Genomic DNA, 20,965 nt, shown 5'->3' with positions numbered 1-20,965 from the left:
ATCAGGGGTCCGCCAGGACCATTGATTGCACGCTTTCTCAACTACCAGGATACAGACCTCATCCTTAGGGAAATGAGAAGCAAAGGAGAAGTATGGATGGCAAATGCTAAAATGATGGTATTTCCAGATTACTCCAGAGACGTGCAAAAACAATGCAAGACATCTGACTCAGTAAAAGAAAAGCTATGGAGTCTGTAGATCATGTATATGTTGCTCTCCCCAGCCAAACTCAAAGTGATCTACCAATCTAAAACACTGTTTTTCCATAACCCAGAGGAGGCCTGTCAGTAGTTGTAAGAGCGCCCTACCAAAAAGACACAAGGGGACTTAGCAACACTCCCAAAATGAGACCCTCCAGCACTCAGCAGTACGCCAAGATCAAAACGGTTTAAATGGAGAACTAATACAACCAAATCAAGTGAGCAGATCAGAGCAATGCCATATCGGAGCTGGAAACCTGCCAAATCGACGCCCCAGGCCTCGGACTCAGAGTGTATGCAACTGACAGACAAACTTATTAGAAAACATCAGGGCATGGAGACCAGGAGTCAGCAATCCACAGACCACACAGACCAGGACATTTCTTCTGATTCGGATGGTGACCACCCTTTGATGCAGAACATAAATCGCCTCGAAGAACCCATAGAAGACAATCCTGCGATCGACACAGCCACTCCGACTCGACAGACAGACACTGAAGACTGATGAGCAATACCGGGCCACCGGAGAGCGACAAGGACAGTAAGCTTACGAGGAGACCGCTCCTCCTCCATGTGTTTTTCTGAGTGTACTTGTTTTTCACTTTCTTCCCCCCTTTTTCCCTTTTTAGTTTGTTTTAGTTATATTTCAAGTTTGAAATATTGTGTTCATTATTCTCAGTACGGTGTCTCATCCACATCTTTTTTAATTGTGGGCACAGGATATGAATACCAGCCAGTGACACTAATCTAGAGGGCATTTAGTTTAGTCCCATAAGACAGTGACGAGGAAGCTGGGAGAGTAGGGACACATTCGGGGAGGGGTTTCTTGGGAGGGTGGGCGACAGACCTCTCCAATCCAATCACTACACTGTTGATCATGTTGACCCAAGGGGTAGTCAGTTGGGCAGTAGGGGAGTGTATGGGGGAGGCGGGGCGGTGGGGTGAGGGGTTGAACACAGTTATTACTCAGGTTACATCAGGCAACACATTTTTGAGGTATCAAGAACGGAGATACAGAGACCTAGGAAGCAATATCGGCAGAGAAGAAGACAACACAAATTCACATCATGGCAGCATCAAACAACGATTAATACTCAGTCCTATCATGGAGCGTAAACGGGATTGGGAATAAGGTTAAAAGAGGTCTGGTATCGGCATATTTTAATAGACTGAAGGCAGACATAATCTTTTTACAAGAGACACTACTGAAGGGTACACAATATGAGTTTCTGGGTAGAGGGGTGTACAAGACCCTAGCCCATGCAGTATTCTCCACCTGGGTGAAAGGAGTGGCTATCCTAATTGGGAAATGTCTGCCGTTCAAAATTGAATGCACTTGGGCAGACCCCAACGGCACATATGTGGCAGTTGAGGGTATGTGGAACAGAAGGGACATCACTTTCATAAGCATATCTGCGCCCACTCGATTGCAAAAGCAGACACTAGAGAAACTTGCAGACATTCTCCTGGAGGCGAGTTCTAACACCCACCTTATTGGAGGAGACTTTAATGATGAATTAGACCCTCTGTCCGACCATACTACCCACCCCATGGGAGGCCCCAAAGAGACACAACTCAAACGCTTAACGGATATACTAGTGTTAATTGATATATGGAACAGATATATGGTGAAGACAGCACCCCCAGACTAAAGCTTATTCCTTTTAATCACGAGCCCACAAAGCCTTTTCAAATATAGAATATAGTCTCGCCCCAACAGGGGAAGAGACAGGGATCCATAAAATAGAATACCTAGCAAGAGGCCTTTCGGACCACTCACCCCTTTGGCTCACAGTAGGTATAAATAAACACCTTCTGCAGGGAGGTGGAAACTTAACTCCTGGGAACCTAAGGACCCTGAGGTGGCTAAAGAAATTATAGTGGACTCAGAAATTTACTACACAGAAAATGTGGGGTCTGTAGAATCGGGTATCACATTATGGAAAGCATATAAACGGGTCTTACGGGCTAGAGCTCAGAACATAATAGCTTATAACAATGGAAAAAAACTGAAGAGATTGCATAGATTTAATCTAAGCTCCTTCGGATTGAAGAGCAGGTCCTCACCACTGAAGACCCCTCCCTGCTAAGGAGAATGGAAATTCTCTGACAGGAATACTCTGCCTTGGCCAGGAAAGACGCACAGCCTGCAATACAAGCCATGCACCAGCGCCTCTATGTCGCCGGAGACAAAACGGGCAGGCTGCTTTTGTTGCTCAGTAAGAAAGAATTGGACACCAGATGGGTGACCCAGATAGACACAGATGACAGCCAGACTCATCCAACGCCAATGGGGATAGCAGATGTTTTTGCTCTGTGCTATGAGGCCTTCTATGCAAAACGTCCCTTGGTGGAAACGCCACAAATAGAGAGCAACCTTAAGAAAATTAAGACACCGAAACAAGCAATGGAAGATGCCCAAATACTAGAGGAAACAATCACACTCGAGAAAATCAGGGAAGTCCTCAGTCAGCTGAAAATTGGGAAAACCACCGGGCTGAATGGACTACCGCCTGAACTCTTTAAACAAAATGCGGCTCTATTAAGCCCTCATCTACTGAAACTGTTTTTGGAAGCACAGATTGTGGGTATCCTCCCAAAGGATCTTCGATCAGCCACAATAGTGGTAATACCTAAAAAAGGTAGGCCACCACAGAAATGTAGCTCGTATCAACCCATTTCTCTCCTTAATATAGAAACAAAAATATTAGCTAGAATATTAGCCAGTAGGCTTACCAAAGTCATAGCCAGCCTCGTCCATCTGGATCAATCAGGCTTTCTGCCAGAGAGGTTCACAAGGCTGAACCTACGGAGGCTACACAATAGGAGGAGGTAGTGAGTACTAGAGCAGACCCTCATCTTATACTATCACTCAATGCGGAGAAAGCATTTGACACCGTACACTGGTCTTTTCTTATGTCCACCCTGGAAATTTTCGGATTCTGACCCATATTTAGGTGATGGATAACTATTCTATACAAACAACCCCTGGCCAGGGTGCAGGTCAATGGAATAATTTTGTGGGAATTTGTGACCTCTCCTTTTTACCCTGGGGTTGGAACCTCTTGCATGCGCCATTCAGGCGCATCCTGACATAACAGGTTTTGGGAGGGAGGAGGATGGGACAATCGATGAGCGCATATCACTAAGTGCAGACGACATCCTTCTATATGTCACAAACCCCAGAGAGACACTCCCAAGTATTCTGGATATCTTTGAGAACTATGGCGCACATGCAGGGTATGAAATCAACTGGGAGATATCTTGCCTTTATCCAGCAGGGCAGGGCTGGGGACCCCTTGGGCACGTGAGTCAGCTTCAGGTAGTGAACAATGGAATAAAATATCTGGGGATATACGCCACCACTGACAAAACAGAAGCTCTAAATCGCAAACACTATAGAGTTCTTAAAGACTTTAGCACTGATGTAGAAAGATGGAAGACATTGCCACTGACGTTACTGGGCAGAGCAGCGCTCTACAAAATTATAGTACTTCCAAAATTCTTATATATCCTCCAAAATACATACCAGCCGATCCCAGAAGAGGCCTTTGTAAATATTGATTACAGACTGAGAATGTAACTGTGGGATGGGAAATACCCCAGAGTGCCGCTTTCAACGCTTGAGCACACCCAATACAATGGAGGCATATCCCTATCTGACATTAGGGCATACTACTGGGCTGCTCACTTGATTGTGGAAAACAACTGGGAACATACAACGTGCGATCACCCAACATATGCATTGGAATGCACACAATTTGAAAGGCGCCCGCACACACACTACCTCTACAGAGGGAAGGGGGTTACACAACTTTTCACGGCCACGTGAGTGGTAATAACAGCGTGGAAGAAAGCGGAAAGGCAAATGAAGTGGAATAACCGGGTTACGAGGGAACCCCCCCTTTGGGTGAGGGCGCCTTACAGAATTTGCAAAACTTAGTGGGTTTCGGGGGTGGGACCTGTTAGGGATATCCCAAATCAAAGACATACTAGACCACACTGAGCTTGCGGCGTTTTCTTTCTTTTAGAAGGAGTATGACCTGCATCAGACACAACATTATAAATATTTACAACTGGCGCATACCTGGGGGGCTCAGCATATAGATACAGACAATCTTCCCAAGAATGCCCCTCTAGAAGGACGGCTCTTAATGGGTGAAATTAAAGAAAAAGCAGTCTCCTGGACATATCAGACTCTAATAAATAATAAACCAGATTCTCTCTTGAAATTGAGGACAAAATGTGAAGCGGACTTAGGTGATTTAAACAACCTAGATTGGGAAATTGCGTTGATGCACCCCCGGGAGGTAGCCATCAAGTCTCGCCTTAGGCTTATTCAGTTTAAGTACCGACATAGGATTTACTATGACAGAGCACGGGTACATCAAATAGGGAGAGCCAACACACCCAACTGCCTTAGATATACACAGAATTTGGCACCTATTTCCATACGATTTGGGAGGGTCAGCAAATACAGGAATACTATTGATTGAGCTAGAGGATATATTAGGGGACAAGATACATCTGTACCTCAATTTTGTTTCGCTAGTCATTCACACAGAAGTCGATCTTCACAAAACTAACACTTCTAACCCTAGGACTAGTGGTAGCCAAGTGTGACATGGCGCTCAAATGGGGATTGGCACAGATGCCTTCAGTAGATGAGTGGAAGGGAATGTACATGTATATGTCCGGGGAGAAGGCGACCTATATGGCTAGTGGTTGTCCTAAAAAGTTCGAGAAAATATGGAAACCATGGATGACTCACAATGGTCTCTTGGAGGAAGACTCTCAGTGGGCACTTATGGTCACAGGATAGCCGGGGGTGAGGTGGGAGGGAAGGGCTTGATGCGAGAGGGAATTGAGATTACCTCTATAATGGGTTGTATATCACTGTTATACATATTATTGCCTCTGAATGGAAATGTGAACATGGTCCTGCGTTTGCCTCTTGAAAACCTCAACTGTGTCTGTACTGAAATCAAGAAAATGCCAATAAAGGTATTAAAATAAAACATAATAATCTTGCACACTGAGTACTTGAGTGTCATTCTCTCCATATGATCAATACTACTGAAGTGTTTCTTGAGGATATCATTCATTGGTAATGTATGTTTGTTTGCTTTATTAGACCTTTCTTGAGGATTTTTGTTTGGACACCAGAAGAGGGAGAGGAGATCTGGAGAATGCATATATGTACTGACTGTGACAAAGATATGATATTTCTCATAATGGAGTTACTTTGAGAATGTAGAGAACATTCTATATATGTATGCATTCAGTGTTTGAATTGTTTGCGTCTGTATTGATGGACTGAAGCTATGAATTGCTATGATTGTGATGCCTTTCTCTAAGGGCCCATGCAATCCCAGATTGAGTTAGTTGCACTTACATGGTAGCCACAAGTTACTATACTACCCGGAATGTATCTGATGTACAAGAGTAGACTGTCAGAAAATATAGCTCTCATTTGTGTATCCATTTAAGACACACGTCAACCAATGAAGGTGCCCCTGGCATCACAGACCCATTATGAAATGAGGGAAAGCATGTGGTATCTGTTGCAGAAATCCTATTCCCTGGGGTAAGGTGGCTAAAGTTGCCCTTGTGTGCAATTCATGGAACTTGACACCTGAGAGAGTAGGGCAATGGAATAACATTGCTTTCCCACTCATTGTTTTCCGTACAGTGACCTTGGCATGGTGATAGAGTGGTGCAGTCCACTGGTGATTTACTGCAATACCACAATAATTTGCTGGCTTGTGAAATGTTCATGGTGATTCCACTGACCCTCTGGAAATATCAAGTGACAAGGAAAGGAAGTGCATCCAAAATGTTCACAAGTGTCCGGAGGGCCTGTAAATGGGCTGGAGGTTCTCAGTCTGCAACAATGTTACATATCTCATCTGAAGAGAAGTGGTCTCAAACAATGGCTACTTTCCTGGTTTAAAACAGAACTTGATCTGCTCTTTATGCGGTTATCTATTAGTAATTGTTTCTCAAAATGAGGACAAGGCAACAAAGATATTAAATGAGATGGGGAAAACATATTTTATTTCATTGAGTTGTTTTATATACTGATGTTTTATTACATTTGTGGCTTTTTTGTCAGAACTAGAAAATGAAGAAAGGGCTGAAGGAGAATCCTTTGTGTGAAGGCCAATTGTGTTGACATAACCAGCAGCACCCATGCCAACGTTCTTTACACTATAGAAACTATTTGATTATAGTTTTAGGGGGCTGATTTCGTTTTTAACTGGAAGGAAGGCAAGGGCTCTAACTGACTTGGTTACTTAGGAGAGGCTCTTTGAAAAGGCATGCTTATAGGTTTGTTTTTTAAAGCTTCATGGTGCCCTTCAGGGGAAACTTCATAATATTCCACAACTGTCATTCTCTGATTGTGGGACTCCTACCCTCATGCTTTTTTATCTTTCACCTCCATAGCACTGTGGAGCAGCCCTTTGAGTCGATGTGTTATGGTAGCGCTTCACAAGCAATAGATGGCATATTGCAATGAAAAGCATAAGACATTGTAGCAATGCCGGAGAAAAATAATGTAAACCTGCAATGACAAATTTAAAAATACAAGATTTTCCTTGCTTACTCTTCCAGCATTGGGAAAAATCCAAAAAGGAGACCTTGTGCTGGAGGAGAAGCTGATGCCAGAACTAGAGCTTCTCCTAGTGGGAAAAATATGAGCGTCAGCTCTACTCTCTAAAAACACCTTCTCCCAGACATGTAAGCACTCCTGTTAGCCCCTAAGGCACCACTTCTTCAAGGGCCCTCCGCCAAAGGTTTCCAACTTAATAATCCCAAAGCTCCTCCATTCCTCTTCCTATCAGGCACACAAACTAGCTTATTCGTAAAGCTGCATGAGGCACACCTATCCACATTTCCTTCCACCTAGGAGCCTATTGGGGGTATCAACCCTCTGGTGAGAGAGATGAACATGAGTATGTAGCAGCAGCAGGTGCCAGAATGAAAGGTTGGCTTTTGAAGATATGTATGAAATATTTTCTTGATGTTATGTGTGTGTCTGTGTTTGAGTGTAGGTTGGTGACCATGGAAGTGTATGTGTATGTATGTGTGCATATCACATGTGTGTCTGTGCACATATATGCATGTGTTTATGTATGCCTGAGTGTGTGCGCTGATGAATGCTCGCTTCCAGCAAGTCAGACACTGGCTCTAGCGCAATGTTTGTAACAATTGACAATTAGTAGGCATTCTTGGGATCATACCTATCGCCCACTTCCAAAAAAATATTGGAACTTAGAGAATGGTGGCATTACTTGGAAACACGTGGGAGTCAATGGCATAATGTCCAACATTAGTAACATGATGACATTGACACAATAGTGGTGATTATTGGCAACTTGTAGGCATCGATGGCATGATGCCTATCCTAGGCATCTTGTTAGCATCTGTGGTATAAGGGTGTCTATTTCTGGCATAATACCAGAACTGGTAGTGTGGTGGTATTTTTGACATATTTTGTACAGCCTCACCACAGTGGTGACAATAGAATAGATTAGAAGTTTATAAATTATAAAAGATCTGGTTACTCCAATAGAGTTTCCCCATGCAAAGAATCATTACTCCTCATCAGTTTGTAGAAAAGACTTCACCCATATGCAACACCGTTAGGTGGTCAAGGATTTCCTGAAACAAAATTTCCTGCAAGAAAACTAAATGATCTTCCTCCCAACTGCGCTCTTTGAACTTTTGGGATGATCAACCTTTCAGTACCCAAAGACCTAAGACTCTTTTTAAGCCTATATAGTTTAATCAAAGGAAACAGGTAGCTAGGGCCTTTCTTGTTTTAAATTATATGGCAGAAGCATAGGGCTTTAAAAGTCTCTCTGTCCTGTACCGGGAGCAAGTGTAGTTCTACAAGAGACAACCCTAAAGGGGAGCACCTTGGTATGTTTAAGTAACATACAGGCCGTGGTATTCTGTACTCTCTGCAACATTCTCATTCTACCTTTAGTAGCTCCAAGATATAAAACTGTGCAATAATCCAAGCAGCAAACAATCACCGCCTGGATGATGGTTCTTTTTGCTGACTGTGGTAGCAAATATAAGATTTTTTTAAGGGTGAGCGCAAAATCCGTTCCGCTCGCGGATTTCGCGGATTTTCGGTAAATCCGCAATCCGCGAACTCCCGCAAATTTACCGAAAATCCGTGAAATCGGCGAGCGGCAGATTTGGGGGGCAAAAGTTCAAGCCTGTTGAAGCCATCCTAAAATAATCACTAAGTTAGCTTCAACAGGAAGCACTAATAGATAAAATAAAGAAGGTGCTCCCTGATGAAGCTAATTTAGTAACTATTTTAGGATGGCGCTGGCAGCTTGCCGGCGCCATCCTAAAATAGTTACAGGATGATGGGCACTGGCAGGCAGCTCACTCAAGGGACCCCTGCGCTCTTCGGTGTGATGGCAAAGTTAATCAGCCACCCCAAAAATGTGAGTTTTGTTGAGGCTGGGCAGGTGTGCGTTCTCCCCATATCTATTGTCGAAAATTAGCTTTGATGCTTGATGGAGGCCTTTGCATTATTGACTTTCACAAGCTCAATCCCTGTGCAGTTCCTGTGACCACGAGCTTCTCTGATCTGTGTCTGTCCATTTATGCACACAAGAGGCATGTGAACTTGCATATAAGCCCCGTCCATTTGGCCCCTCCCTACACACTAGTGGTGTGCACCGTCTTCGCGCCCTTTACCCACTTGATGGACAGCTCACTCGAGGGACCTCGGCGCTCTTTGGTGTGATGCCAAAGTTAATCAGCCCCCCCCAAAATGTGTGTTTTGTTGAGGCTGGGTAGGTGTGCGTTCTCCCCATATCTATCGTCGAAAATTAGCTTTGATGCTTGATGGAGGCCTTTGCATTATTGACTTTCACGAGCTCAATCCCTGTGCAGTTCCTGTGACCATGAGCTTCTCTGATCCATGCCTGTCCTTTTATGCACACAAGAGGCATGTGAACTCGCATATAAGCCTCGCCCGTTTGGCCCTGCCCCTCACACTAGCGATGTGCACCGTTTTCCTGCCCGGCCTTTACCCACACAATCCGCAAAATCAGCGAATCCGCAAATTTGCGGATTTTGCGGATCGCAAATTCGCAAATTCGCGAATTGCAAATTCGCAAAATTCGCCCATGCTTAAATTTTTTGCAGCATCTTCAAAATGTCAAAGCAAGTGCCGGCCAGGGCTGAAATGTGTTCATCAAAAACAGTGTAGTATCATTCCACACCCCTAGTTTTTAATCTTAGGTTTGGGACCAGGGTCAGCCCTAATTCAGAAGACCACCAAACATGGGAAGGTTATTTTCCTACTAGCAAAATATCGGTCTTTCCTTTATTTAATGCAAACAACTAAAATGTATCCAGTTAGCCAGATCTACCAAACATGCTCTGAGCTTAGGAGAGGCCTCAGCTTCATTCTTTTCCAGAGTGATATTCAGCTGAGTATCATCAGCGTATATTACTAGCTTCACTCCATGGTTAGCTACTACATCCACTAGTGGGCATGTAGAGACATTAAACAGAGTTGGACTTAGTGCTGAACCCTGTGGAACCCTTACAACAGGGATCATATCTCTCATTTGAAAGTCTGTTGGAAAACCTGAAAGTACAGGTCTTGGAGAGAATCGGTGATCCAGTCCAAAGTACCACCCTTCACTCCAGCGTGCCACAGTCATTCCAGGAGGAGGCTGTGGGGGACTGTATTGAAAGCGGCACTAAGGTCCAGATGGATCAAGGCTGCCGTCTTACCTTCATCTACCTCAATTTTTAAAGGTTTAGAAGCTAAGAGCAAGGCTGATTCAGTGTTATACAAGAGTCTGAACCCAGACTGAGTCTTGTTTAGCACAAGATTTTCTTCAATAAACTTCTTCAATTAGAGATTGAGAAATATTTCTGCTATTTTAGTGGGGAAAGGAAGCAAGGATACAGGTCTCAAATGTTCTGGAAGAGCAGGGTCCAGTGAGGGGTTCTTCACAAGGGGAACCACCATTTCATGTTTCCAGCCCGTCGGGACTTGCCCAGAGTGTAAACAGAGATTCATAAGTTTAGAAAGCACAGGAGCTATGGCTCCCTCCCCTCATAACAGCGTGTTTGAGATAATAATATTTGTAGGTGAGCCAGATATTACTGCTCAAAGAAGCTGAAGCATGTCCCCCACAGTAGGTGGAAATTAAACAGGCCATCATGTGGTAGCTTATTCTTCGGGGGGGAATACATTTAAAGTTTCTACTGGCTTCTGGAAAAGTGGCATAGAGCTTATCAATTTTCCCAGCGAAGTAATCGGCCACTTGGTTACGACATTCTGTGGAAGAAGGCACAGATATCGTAACACACTCAAGGAAAGAAAGATTTTTTAACAATTCAAAAAATCTTTTTAGCAGAGCCCCTAGTTTGGCTGATAAGTTTAGTGGAGCAGCATTCTTATATATCAAAAGTGGCTTCTTAACAACTATAATGATTTGTAGGACAGCACCGAATGCTAGTGCCAAATTTTAAAAAACATAAAATTTAAAAAAAAATTACACATGCAAACCACAGTGCTGAAGAGTATTCTTTCTGACTTAACCAAATCAAGTTTTTTTTTATTAAACAACTGTTAGACTTCTATTTTATTACATCTATGATTATAATACCTTCATCAGCTTCATGCCAATTATTTTTAGGGAATAAAATGGAAATACTCTAGAGGCTGGGCTTACATTCCCCCACCCGCCAAAAAAAGTAACATATTGGGGAGCCGCGGTCAACAGCCAATATGTCAGAGAAAAAAGTTTGGGAACCACTGCCCTAGTAGATTCAATTTTGAGAGAGTAAATTTCCAGCCGTATTCTCCTAATCTGTTTGTGGTCGTTTTTTACAGCTTTTAAATAAACTATTATATAAAGTCATGGATAACATCCGCAGGAAAGTTGATCTGGGTCAAACCACCGTGCTGGTACTGCTGGACCTTACAGCAGCATTCGACACCCTGTCTCCCCTTACTTTAACATCCAGGTTAAGGGAGGCAGGGGTAGAAGGACCGGCCCTCAGTCTCCTGAGCTCCTTCTTACATCAACGAGAGCAGCGTGTTATGCTAGGAGAGTACCTCTCCCCTGCTAAGTCTTTGCAATGTGGGGTGCCACAGGGGTCGGCATTGAGTCCGACCCTGTTCAACATCTACGTGGCCCCCCTTGCAAGACTAGTAAGATCTCAGGGGATGGAGGTAGTGTTGTATGCCGACGACACGCAGATTATGGTATCCCTGACCCACTCTGTGAATGTCGCTGCGTCAAACTTTAGGTCCTGCATGCAACTTGTTGCAGAGTGGATGATTTCCAACTCCCTAAAGTTGAACGGGGACAAGACAGAGGTCCTGGTCTTCGGCAAAGACCAGGGCATGTGGTCAGGTGAGTGGTGGCCTCCATCTTTAGGCATCTGCCCCACACCCACACAATCTGCCAGGAACCTTGGTGTCATTTTTGACACCCGGCTTTCTATGGAACTCCAGGTCAATAGAACGGTGGCCACCTGTTGGGGCGTCATCAGGACTCTGAAAAGAATCGTCCACTATCTTTCCCCAAAGGCACGGAAGCAGGTTGTGATCGCTCTTGTTGGCTCAAGGCTCGATTACTGTAATTCACTTTACGCCGGGGCCAACAAGGGCCTTCTGCAGCGCCTGCAGGTTGTACAAAATGCGGCGGCGCGTTTTGCCCTTGCCCTGCCTTGGTTGTCATCTATGACCTTGGCGAGGAAGAATCTCCATTGGCTTCCTATTCCCTCAAGGATCATGTTCAAACTTCTCTGTCTTACATACAGTGCCCTAATGGCAGGTCCGGCTGATGCTCTTGGATCCTTACTCACTAGGTATGTCCCGAACAGATGCTTACGCTCCAGGGAGCTTAACCAACTGGTAATCCCTCGTGCCAAGAAGGCTAGTTGGGGGAGCAAAGCCTTTTCCATTCTGGCACCCCAGATGTGGAATACACTTCCCCTTGAGATCAAGTCACTGCCTTCACCTGACCTTTTTAGGAAATCGTTGAAAACTTGGCTTTTCATTAAAGCATACCAGTAAGCTCTGATTCTGATTGCTGACAGCTAGTTATTTTAGTTAGGCGCCTTGACGCCCAATGGGCATAGTTGCGCATTACAAATGCCATTTCATTCATTTATTCATTCATATCCTCGGGCTGATAGTTTCTTCTCCAAAGACATTCAAGTATTTTGCAGTATTTTTTAAAGGCTAACATTTCCTCCGTAAACCATGCCGCCGAAGGGTTGCTGCGAGTACTATTACAAGGTTTCAAAGGAGCTAAGGTGTCCAGCACTCCCGCAGTCCAGGATCGTATTTATTTGTTGGCCATCTGTGGACAGGCAACAAGTATAGGAGTACTTATTGTCAGTTTAGCAGTGAAAGTGGCCGGAGTTACTCGTGACCATTTCTGGGTCTTCTTAAAAGAAGGCTCTCGATTTAAAAGGTCTTATCCATTCCAGAAATCCATAATCTGAAAGGGAAGAATGAAATGGCCTCACCATGAAACAGGAATCGGGTGCAAAGCTTTTATCAGAGTGCTATTCAAAAATATATTATCAAGGGTATGTCCCCTAATGTGCTTAGGGTAGTAAACTAACTGGATCAATGCCAAGGCCTCTAGTTCTTTCATAAGAGCTGATGCTTCATGGCAAAGCTTGTATTCAAAATGTAAATCAACAAACAAAAGGGTTGAGTAGCGGATGGAATAGTGTGATAGAACATCTGGCAAGCATTAACAAAAGCCCTAGCAGGGCCGGTGGACGATAAATAGGGAAACCTGCCACAGACCGTGAACTGTTAAAAGATAGAGAGAGAAAAAGGCTGCTTCGTAGGCAGGAATTATAGTTTCAGTAATTTTGATTTTGAAAGCTCTTCTTAAAAATAACTGCTGGCCCCCCACCCCTCTGTCTCTGCCTATCACTTCTCAGTATGGCGTAGCCCACCTGTAACGCATCCAGCACATCAGGTGCTGACTGCCCACGAGCCTAGTTTCCACCAATACCAACGCTACTGCTTCTTGGTTGCTTAATATCTCTAAAATTACGATTTTGTGCTTACTGAGGGACCTACACTTTAGCAGCAAACATTGTGAAAGGTTGGTTCCAACTCAAGCCTCTGCTGCAATTCTATCCAGATGGGGTAATGTCTGGAAAGAAAAATGACACTTTTACCACAGCCGCTTTCCCTAGTACTGGGATCGATTGAATGGAGACAGGCCTTGCCCAGTACTGATCTATGCAACATGATCTCCGAGATCGAGTAAAGAACTGAGGGGCATATTATTAAGGGTGGCGATAGTGACTTATTGCCGCTTTAGCTGCCATTTTCAGCCGCTGGGCGACCATAATTCTATTGCCCTATTAGCAAGCTGTCGCTAACAGCAGTTAGCGACAGCTTGTAGGCGATAGCGAGCGGTTTGGGGCCCGCTTTGCATGGCAGCGATATTTATCGCTAATGACATGCAAAGTGGGCGTACCCGACCTGTTAGCGACTGAAAGCAGTCACTAACATCGCTATCGCATATTAGCAAGGCAGGCGTAGCAATGGAAATATTCGCGCTAAGCGCGAATGTCTCCAAAAACTACACCTGCCCAGACCAGTTCTTAGCCATGTTATCCAATGAGAGGTGGATAACATGGCTAAGAGCATTTCGTAGCTAATGCGTGAATATCTCTGAATTCTCAGCGACATTCACGCATTTCGCTGCTATCGCCGGAAAATCTATCGCGTTGGAGATAAACGTTGCTAATAGCACGTTATCTCAGCCATAAATTCCGGTGATGCTCAGCGATAAAAAAATTGTCGCTAAGCCTATTTAGGGATAAATATCGCTACTTGTTGGTCATATGCCCCTGAGGGGCATATTATCAAGGGGGGGGGCGATAGGCAATTTTCGCCACTTTAGCTGAGCGGCGAAATTCTATTGCCCTATTAGCAAGCTGTCGCTAATAGCAGTTAGCGACATTTTGTAGGCTATAGCGAGCGGTTTGAGGCCCGCTTTGCATATCAGCGATATTTATTGCTAATGACATGCAAAGTGGGCGTACCCAACCTGTTAGCGACTGAAAGCAATCGCTAACATTGCTATCACCTCTTAGCAAGGCAGGCGTAGCGATGGAAATATTCAGTCTAAGAGCGAATATCTCCAAATACTAACACCTGCCCAGACCAGTTCTCAGCCATGTTATCCAATGGGAGGTGGATAACATGGCTAAGAGCATTTCGTAGCTAATGCGTGAATATTGATGTATTCTCAGCGATATTCACGCATTTCACCGCTATCGCCAGGTATTTTATCACTTTTGAGATAAACGTTGCTCATAGCACGTTATCTCAGCGATAAAATCCAGCGATGCTTGGCGATAGAAAAAATGTCGCTAAGCCTATTTAGTGATAATTTTCACTAGTTGTAGGTAATATGCCCCTGGGTCCCTTCTGAAATGGACAGGGGGTCTGGCCCCTAGCACCATACAGGAGCAGACGGGTGCACCAATGGTGCGGCCGCACAGCTGACATAATTTTGTAGCCCTCCTATAAGGGCGTGACTAGACTCCATCTACAGAGAACGAGAGAGGCAGCCAACTGCAAACCCCATTGCCACACACACATGAATCTGGATCAGCAGGTAGGCAAAGTGTGCAGAATATAAAATAAGACTAAAAAGCAGAAATAAGCAATGAGCAGTATAAGAATGGCAATGAGCAGTTTTAAAAACGTGGGAGCCAGACATCTCTCAGTGCCTAGTGCGCTAACAGGAAAGGAAACGCTGAGGTCGGAATGTATCTCAGGAGTTAGGCAACTCCCTGCACCTACAGCACTACTAGGAACAGAAACAAACACATTAAAAAAACGGCTTTTTTAAAGCTCGGCTAAAATAGTGCAAGTTTTCACCATGGAGAAAGAATCTGCTGAGGTAGAGCAACTGCCATAACTTTGTAGTCCGCCTCTAAGGGGTGGCTAGGCTCCAAGTAAGGAGAACGAGAGAGGCAGCCAACTGCAAGCCCAGTGGGATAATGGTATTCCAGGCACTATGATGACAATTTTTGGAATATCGTGGGCATCCATTTTGCAATAGTGTCGCAATGTGGTGATATACACTCTGGTAAAATGGTGGTAATTGCTGGCCAGTTGTAGGCATTCTTCAAACAAAAGTGATCCTGGTTTTATGGTTATAATCTTTGCCTAATTAAGTATGTGCAAATCACAATGGTAGTAACTCCTGACATAATGATGGCATCAATGGCACCAACCCTTGCTATGATGTAGGCCCCTGAATTGTAACATTTTACAGGCATGCATGCATGATGGTGCACACTCTGACATAATCATAATGCTGACTCTTTCTCAGTGGTAGTAATTGTTGGCATGTATAGTGGGCAACCATGGTATTCAATGCCAGGCCGCAAATGTAAATAATTTTGAACACATTAACGCTCAAAAAAGAGAGAAACTGGTGTAAGCGAACACAAGTAACCTCTAGTGTACACACTTCAAACCTATCCCCTAAACCCCCGAAAGATATGTCTTTATCATTTCAGGGCTTTTGGAGAGAAGGTAGGGCAAGGGGCAACCTACTGCGTTTATAAACGCTTGTGTTAGTTATATTTGGCTTCTTGTACTCGTTTTGGGCTCGCTGACCAGGTTTGTATTCTGGCTTAAATCACAAAAGCTATGATGAAACAATTTCTTATTGCAACTGGTATAAAATGCCACTGATAACATACATAATGAAACAATGTCTTTTTGCAACTTTTATACAAATGCAACATTTATAGCAAAGGTGTGGTTTGGTCACTGAATATCCATTACTATTTAAACAGTTTAATATAAGTTAGAAAACGTGAACCAAATCTAAACAACTTAACAAAAAAGTTATGAAATGTTTATACTTGATGCCAATCGCTTGTTGATGTGAATTTGTAGTCATCTGTATAATGATGATCTTCAATGAAAGAAAGAAGTGAATACATTATGGATTAGGCCGTTCTAAGAGTTATGTCAATTCTGTGTTAAACCTATTGAAGAACTTTAGGAATATTGGAGGAAAGCAAGCAGGAAGATAAAAAAAAGTGTAATCGAATTAAAAACATAGTGGCATAATGGTCCTAAGGGAATATAGGTTAGACAAAATGCAAGAAGATTTTCAAGACAATCACTCCCCGTGATATAAATCATTGTGACTCCAGCAACATCAAACCTATCTGTCTCTATTGTTATTAGAGAAATTATCTTTGACACTTCGTTACCGTGGCAACAAGGCATCCCTCACATACCCTTGGTTATTACTAAAATGTGACTGAAGTGTTTGTTTCTCAGGTGTAGGGAGAAGACAATGGATAACTAGTGTATCGTGCATATCAAGTGAACTTTGCAAAAATAAAAGTTGCTTCACTCAGTAACAGTTTAACTAATCATGAAGAAGGATCCTTTATTTAGTTTAGACATTGCTGCGATGACTACTTTTAAATAAGAAGTAAATTATAAAATGAATGTAAGAACAGATCCTGAAATTAACATTGAGTATATAGCCAATATAACTTAATTTCCATAGATATTCAGTGAATGACATTACCTTGCACATTTCTTACATCACACTTCAATATCCATGGTGAAAATTAGTTTTAACCCTCAACATGCTGAACATTCCTATTTTTCACAGGTTGGAGATCCTAGTAGTATCCCTGGAAGGAACCGAGAATATAGTCAAAATGTATCCTTTTTTGATGGAAAGATGTGATACTCAAAGAAATATATGTTTTCAAAGAACGGCAAGCTCTTCGCAGTTTTCAGGAACAGACAGTGTTGTAAAACAGACATGTTTTATATTTGTGGTGTCTATTAAACCTGGGCAAAGCACTACGCTATACTCATGTAGTGTAAGAAGTTTGCGCTACTTCGCACTATGCGAATTGCACTTAGCACAGTGCAAACATGCGTAGCGTAGTGCAGGGGTAATTTTTTGCTTGCTCGCGGTCCTCAACATCAAGTTGGCGATCGCGAGCAAGCAAAATGACATCCTGGCGAGACTTTTTTCTCATTTGCGATCAGCAACAACAAGTTGCTGATTGGAGCGTGGAAAATAAACCTCCCAGCGAGCTTCTCAACGCGGGAAGGTCAGGTTTCTCATTGCGAGTGGTCGCATATGCTCTCGACCGCTCGCCATGAGAAACTACCAGTCCCCGTTGAAAAAGCTGCTGCTCGAGTAGAAATGTACTTGAGCGGCAGAAAATGGACGTGTGAGCTGGCGATCCCGGTCCTCTCTGCCTGCACAGAAGGAAACATCTGAAAGCCCCTGGTAATGTTCGCGAGGACTAGGGCGCACTTACCTGTCTCTCCTGGGCTGCCAACCCGGCATGAATAAAATTAATCTGGCGACGTTGCGAGCAGGCTTCTGAGGCTCTTGGGCCGTGGAATCAGTGCCTTTCCTGTGTGGCTGCCGCAGCGGCAGATGGCTACGTGAAAGGAGGGGGTGGAGCTGACCTGGCGATGCCTCCCAAGGCTGGGAGATGGAAATCCTGTGCCCTTATGGATACGGTTGGAGCCGTAAAAAAATCTGTAATTACTGCAACATTGAGTAAAGACAGCAAGAGCAGCAGTAACAGTGATACCCTGGTGGAGAAAATCGAGGGGGCTGAAAGAGAAAGCCTTTACCTCTGGAGGTGAGAAGAAAAAGTCACAGCATAACTTGTTGCACACACCGGAGAGTGACAGTACTGGACTGGCGGTAGAGAAGGGTAAATCAGTAAATCTTCTGGTAACACATGGATCTGTGGAAGGGGAATTGGTCCTCAAAGGTATGAATTCAACCGATCCTCGTAGTAGTGCGCAATTATCAGAGGGTGAAGCCCTGATGGTGGCAAGGGCAGGAGGGGTAGGAGGGGGTAAAGACCACGGCATTGCTTTACACATCATAGCCAACCTCGTTAAAGTCAACAGAGGACCCGATGTGGTGGGAAAACGTCTGCGAGATAACACCATGGCAAAGGATGGACAGAAAGACACCCTCTAAAATCCAGAAATCCCAGGTGCAAGAAGTAAAAATGTTACCCTGACCGGGAGTAAGGAAATTGATTCTGGGGATAACTTAAACTCTTTATCAGATCACTCGGACTCTTCTGACAATGAGATAGATTCGAAACTAAATGTTTATGCAAGGGGTGCCTCTCATAGCAGTTGGCACAGTGAGCTTTGCAGCAGGCACCCAAAAGATACAGGCACTGATACCCTGGAAGCCAGCCCTCGGGCACTGCGTAAGAGACAAGATCTGGGAGACGGGGCTATGCAGGCGATGAGCTTTGATGCCATGCTATGGGATTACTCTTTCTCGGAGGAACAGGGGGTTGATAGTGGGTGCATCCCTGAGTCCAACAAGGAGAGCATGGTAGAAAAACCTGAAGAGATTTCATTAGCTCTGATATCTCAGACTATAATGTCCCACAGGGAAGAGACACGCACTGAGAGTCAACAGACCCAAGGTGCTTGCCGCCAACTTCAGAACTCTGTCCCTCGCATTGCAAAATCATGCTCTGAATTCACCAAGAGGTTCAACAAAGCAGAAGCGCGGATTTCGTGTCTGGAGGATGAGTTGGCAGCTCAGAAAGTGGCAACTGAGGCTAAGCGTTTATTAAAGGAGGTACACAGTGGAAGTTGACCGACTTGGAAAACTGCCTCCGGAGAGATAATGTGAGAGTTTCACAGTTCACAGAGGGCTCCGAATGCCAGGATCCCCACAAATATATAATTGAGCTATTTTCTGAACTTTTCCCGAACTCACGCAATGGGACTGGCAGCAAGATATCCAAAGAGTGCATCGAGTTCCGTTCACTCTTCGAACAAGACTAGGGAAGGCAGCTCCTAGACCTAGGGCAATATCAATCTCATTCAATAACTTTTTGGCCTGCCAGGCTGTATTTAAACTTGCATGCCCAGATAGAAAGAGGGCTGGTAAAGGGATATAATTCTTTGTCAAACCAGATTTTTGCCACCAGACAGTGGAGAAACGTTGGCAGCTACATTACCTCATTGCTCCATTCCAGGGCAAAGGCACCCAAGCCTGTCTCCGTAACCCAGCTAAGCTAGAGGTTATATATAAGGAGCATACTCAGTTTTTCCCCTCTGAGATGCAGGCCAAGTAGTATTTACGAGCTATCAAAGATAAGGGCATGCTGCTGATATTTGAGTGGGTGATGAAGCATATACGTATGTTGCCTAGCTTTTCGGTGTCATTGTTTTTTTCTCTTCTTTTGGGGGATTTTTTTTATACAGTATAGGTGGTGGGAGTGCTTGGTCTGAGAATACTATATTGAGTTTACATGCAAGTGGGGGTGATCATCCCGGTAGCTGGAACTTGTCATCTCAGGGATCATTGGTCCTAATGACTCACTATAGGGGGGGAGTCGGGTTGGGTTATTGGGAGGATGTGTGGGAGGGGGGCAGGACGGGAGTTGTGGGGGAAATCGGGTGGGTAGGTGAGGGCAGGTAGGGTGGGCAAAAAAAAGCAAACCAGACCAGGATAATCATAATGAGGAAGAAAAAGCAAAGACGTATGTGGCTACATAACAGGAGTCATGAGTGGGGAAGGAGGCTTCATTCGATGTGGGATAGGATGATTAATTCCGGATTGTGGATCTATTTATTTAATGTGTGCAGGCTGAATATTAATGGGAAAAGACAGAGTGACTGCAGAGCTATGTTTGATGCACCCGAACCTGGTCTACTTGCAAGAAACACAGTATTGCCATATACACAACTGTCTACAATGACCCGGGGGGGGGGGGGGGGGGGGGGGTTGCAGTATTAGCTAAAAGGGGAATCCAGGGATCAGGCCAAGTGCTGGTTGATAAACAAGGTCAATGGGCTATCATAGAATGTATTATGGGGTGGGTAGGTTTTCTTTATGCACAGTGTAGGGTTCTAATTTTGATGAGGTGTCAGTGATAGGGCTTAATATGGAATTGGCACCTTTTCCCACCCCACTTATCTTATGTGGGGATTTTAATATGCACCTGGGTTGTCTGGATTTACAGGCAATCACACAGAACTATAATGGTAGGAAACCTAAGGTGTTTAAGGCACTACATCACCTGTTTACTGATCATGGATTGGTCGATGTATGGGCAGCACTGCCAGACCCAGACCGAGGATTTATGTTCTATTCCCACCCACGCAAAAAGTTAGTTAGGTTAGACTATTTTTTATATCACCAACATTACTAGCAGGAGCCAAGATTGCATTTTTTCCTAGGATCACTTCAGATCATGGCCCTGTAGTGGTAGATATTTGTGCTCTTAACATCGGCATGGCTCTGAGAACTTTTTCATTTGATAGAAAGCGTTTGTTGGATGCTGTGTTCATTGACCACATGAATAATTGGATTAAACATTTTTTTTTTAATTATTTGCGACTCATCCTCATGTGGGTATGTGTGGGAATGCCTTAAAAGCTGGGTTTAGGGGTAAAGCTCTGTGTTACGGATTACATAAGCAGAAGCAATTAAAGTTAGTGGTTCAAGATTTATACACAAAATGTAAAATAGCTGAATATAATCTAGCGCAGGGAATATAGGCAGGTAGTGACATCACAGGATTACAAACCGATTTTGCCCGATGTAACAGTGGCAATGCCCTTAAATATCAGCTTAATAAGGAGAACTGGTATGAATATGGTGAGGCCACTGGGTGCTGTCTCGCACAAAGACTTTGCTCCAAAGAAGCAGCTCAAAGAATGGACG

At 44.1% G+C, this 20,965-nt stretch overlaps 1 protein-coding gene across 1 annotated transcript in view; it reads left to right on the top strand.

The window, feature by feature from the left end:
- The window catches only part of LOC147728346 (uncharacterized), an 82,809-nt gene extending 63,923 nt beyond the window's left edge, over positions 1-18,886 (top strand). Inside the window, exon 3 of the mRNA XM_086963779.1 lies at positions 18,336-18,886. Within this exon, the coding sequence (XP_086819905.1) occupies positions 18,336-18,886 (551 nt within the window). The remainder of the gene's footprint in view (positions 1-18,335) is intronic.
- Positions 18,887-20,965: the final 2,079 nt, after the last annotated feature.

Source organism: Lissotriton vulgaris, chromosome 3_1 (assembly GCF_964263255.1).
Source record: "Lissotriton vulgaris chromosome 3_1, aLisVul1.2, whole genome shotgun sequence".
Classification (NCBI taxonomy): Eukaryota; Metazoa; Chordata; class Amphibia; order Caudata; family Salamandridae; genus Lissotriton; species Lissotriton vulgaris.
Note: the sequence above shows the minus strand (reverse complement) of the source record. Positions and strands in the feature narration are given on the sequence as shown.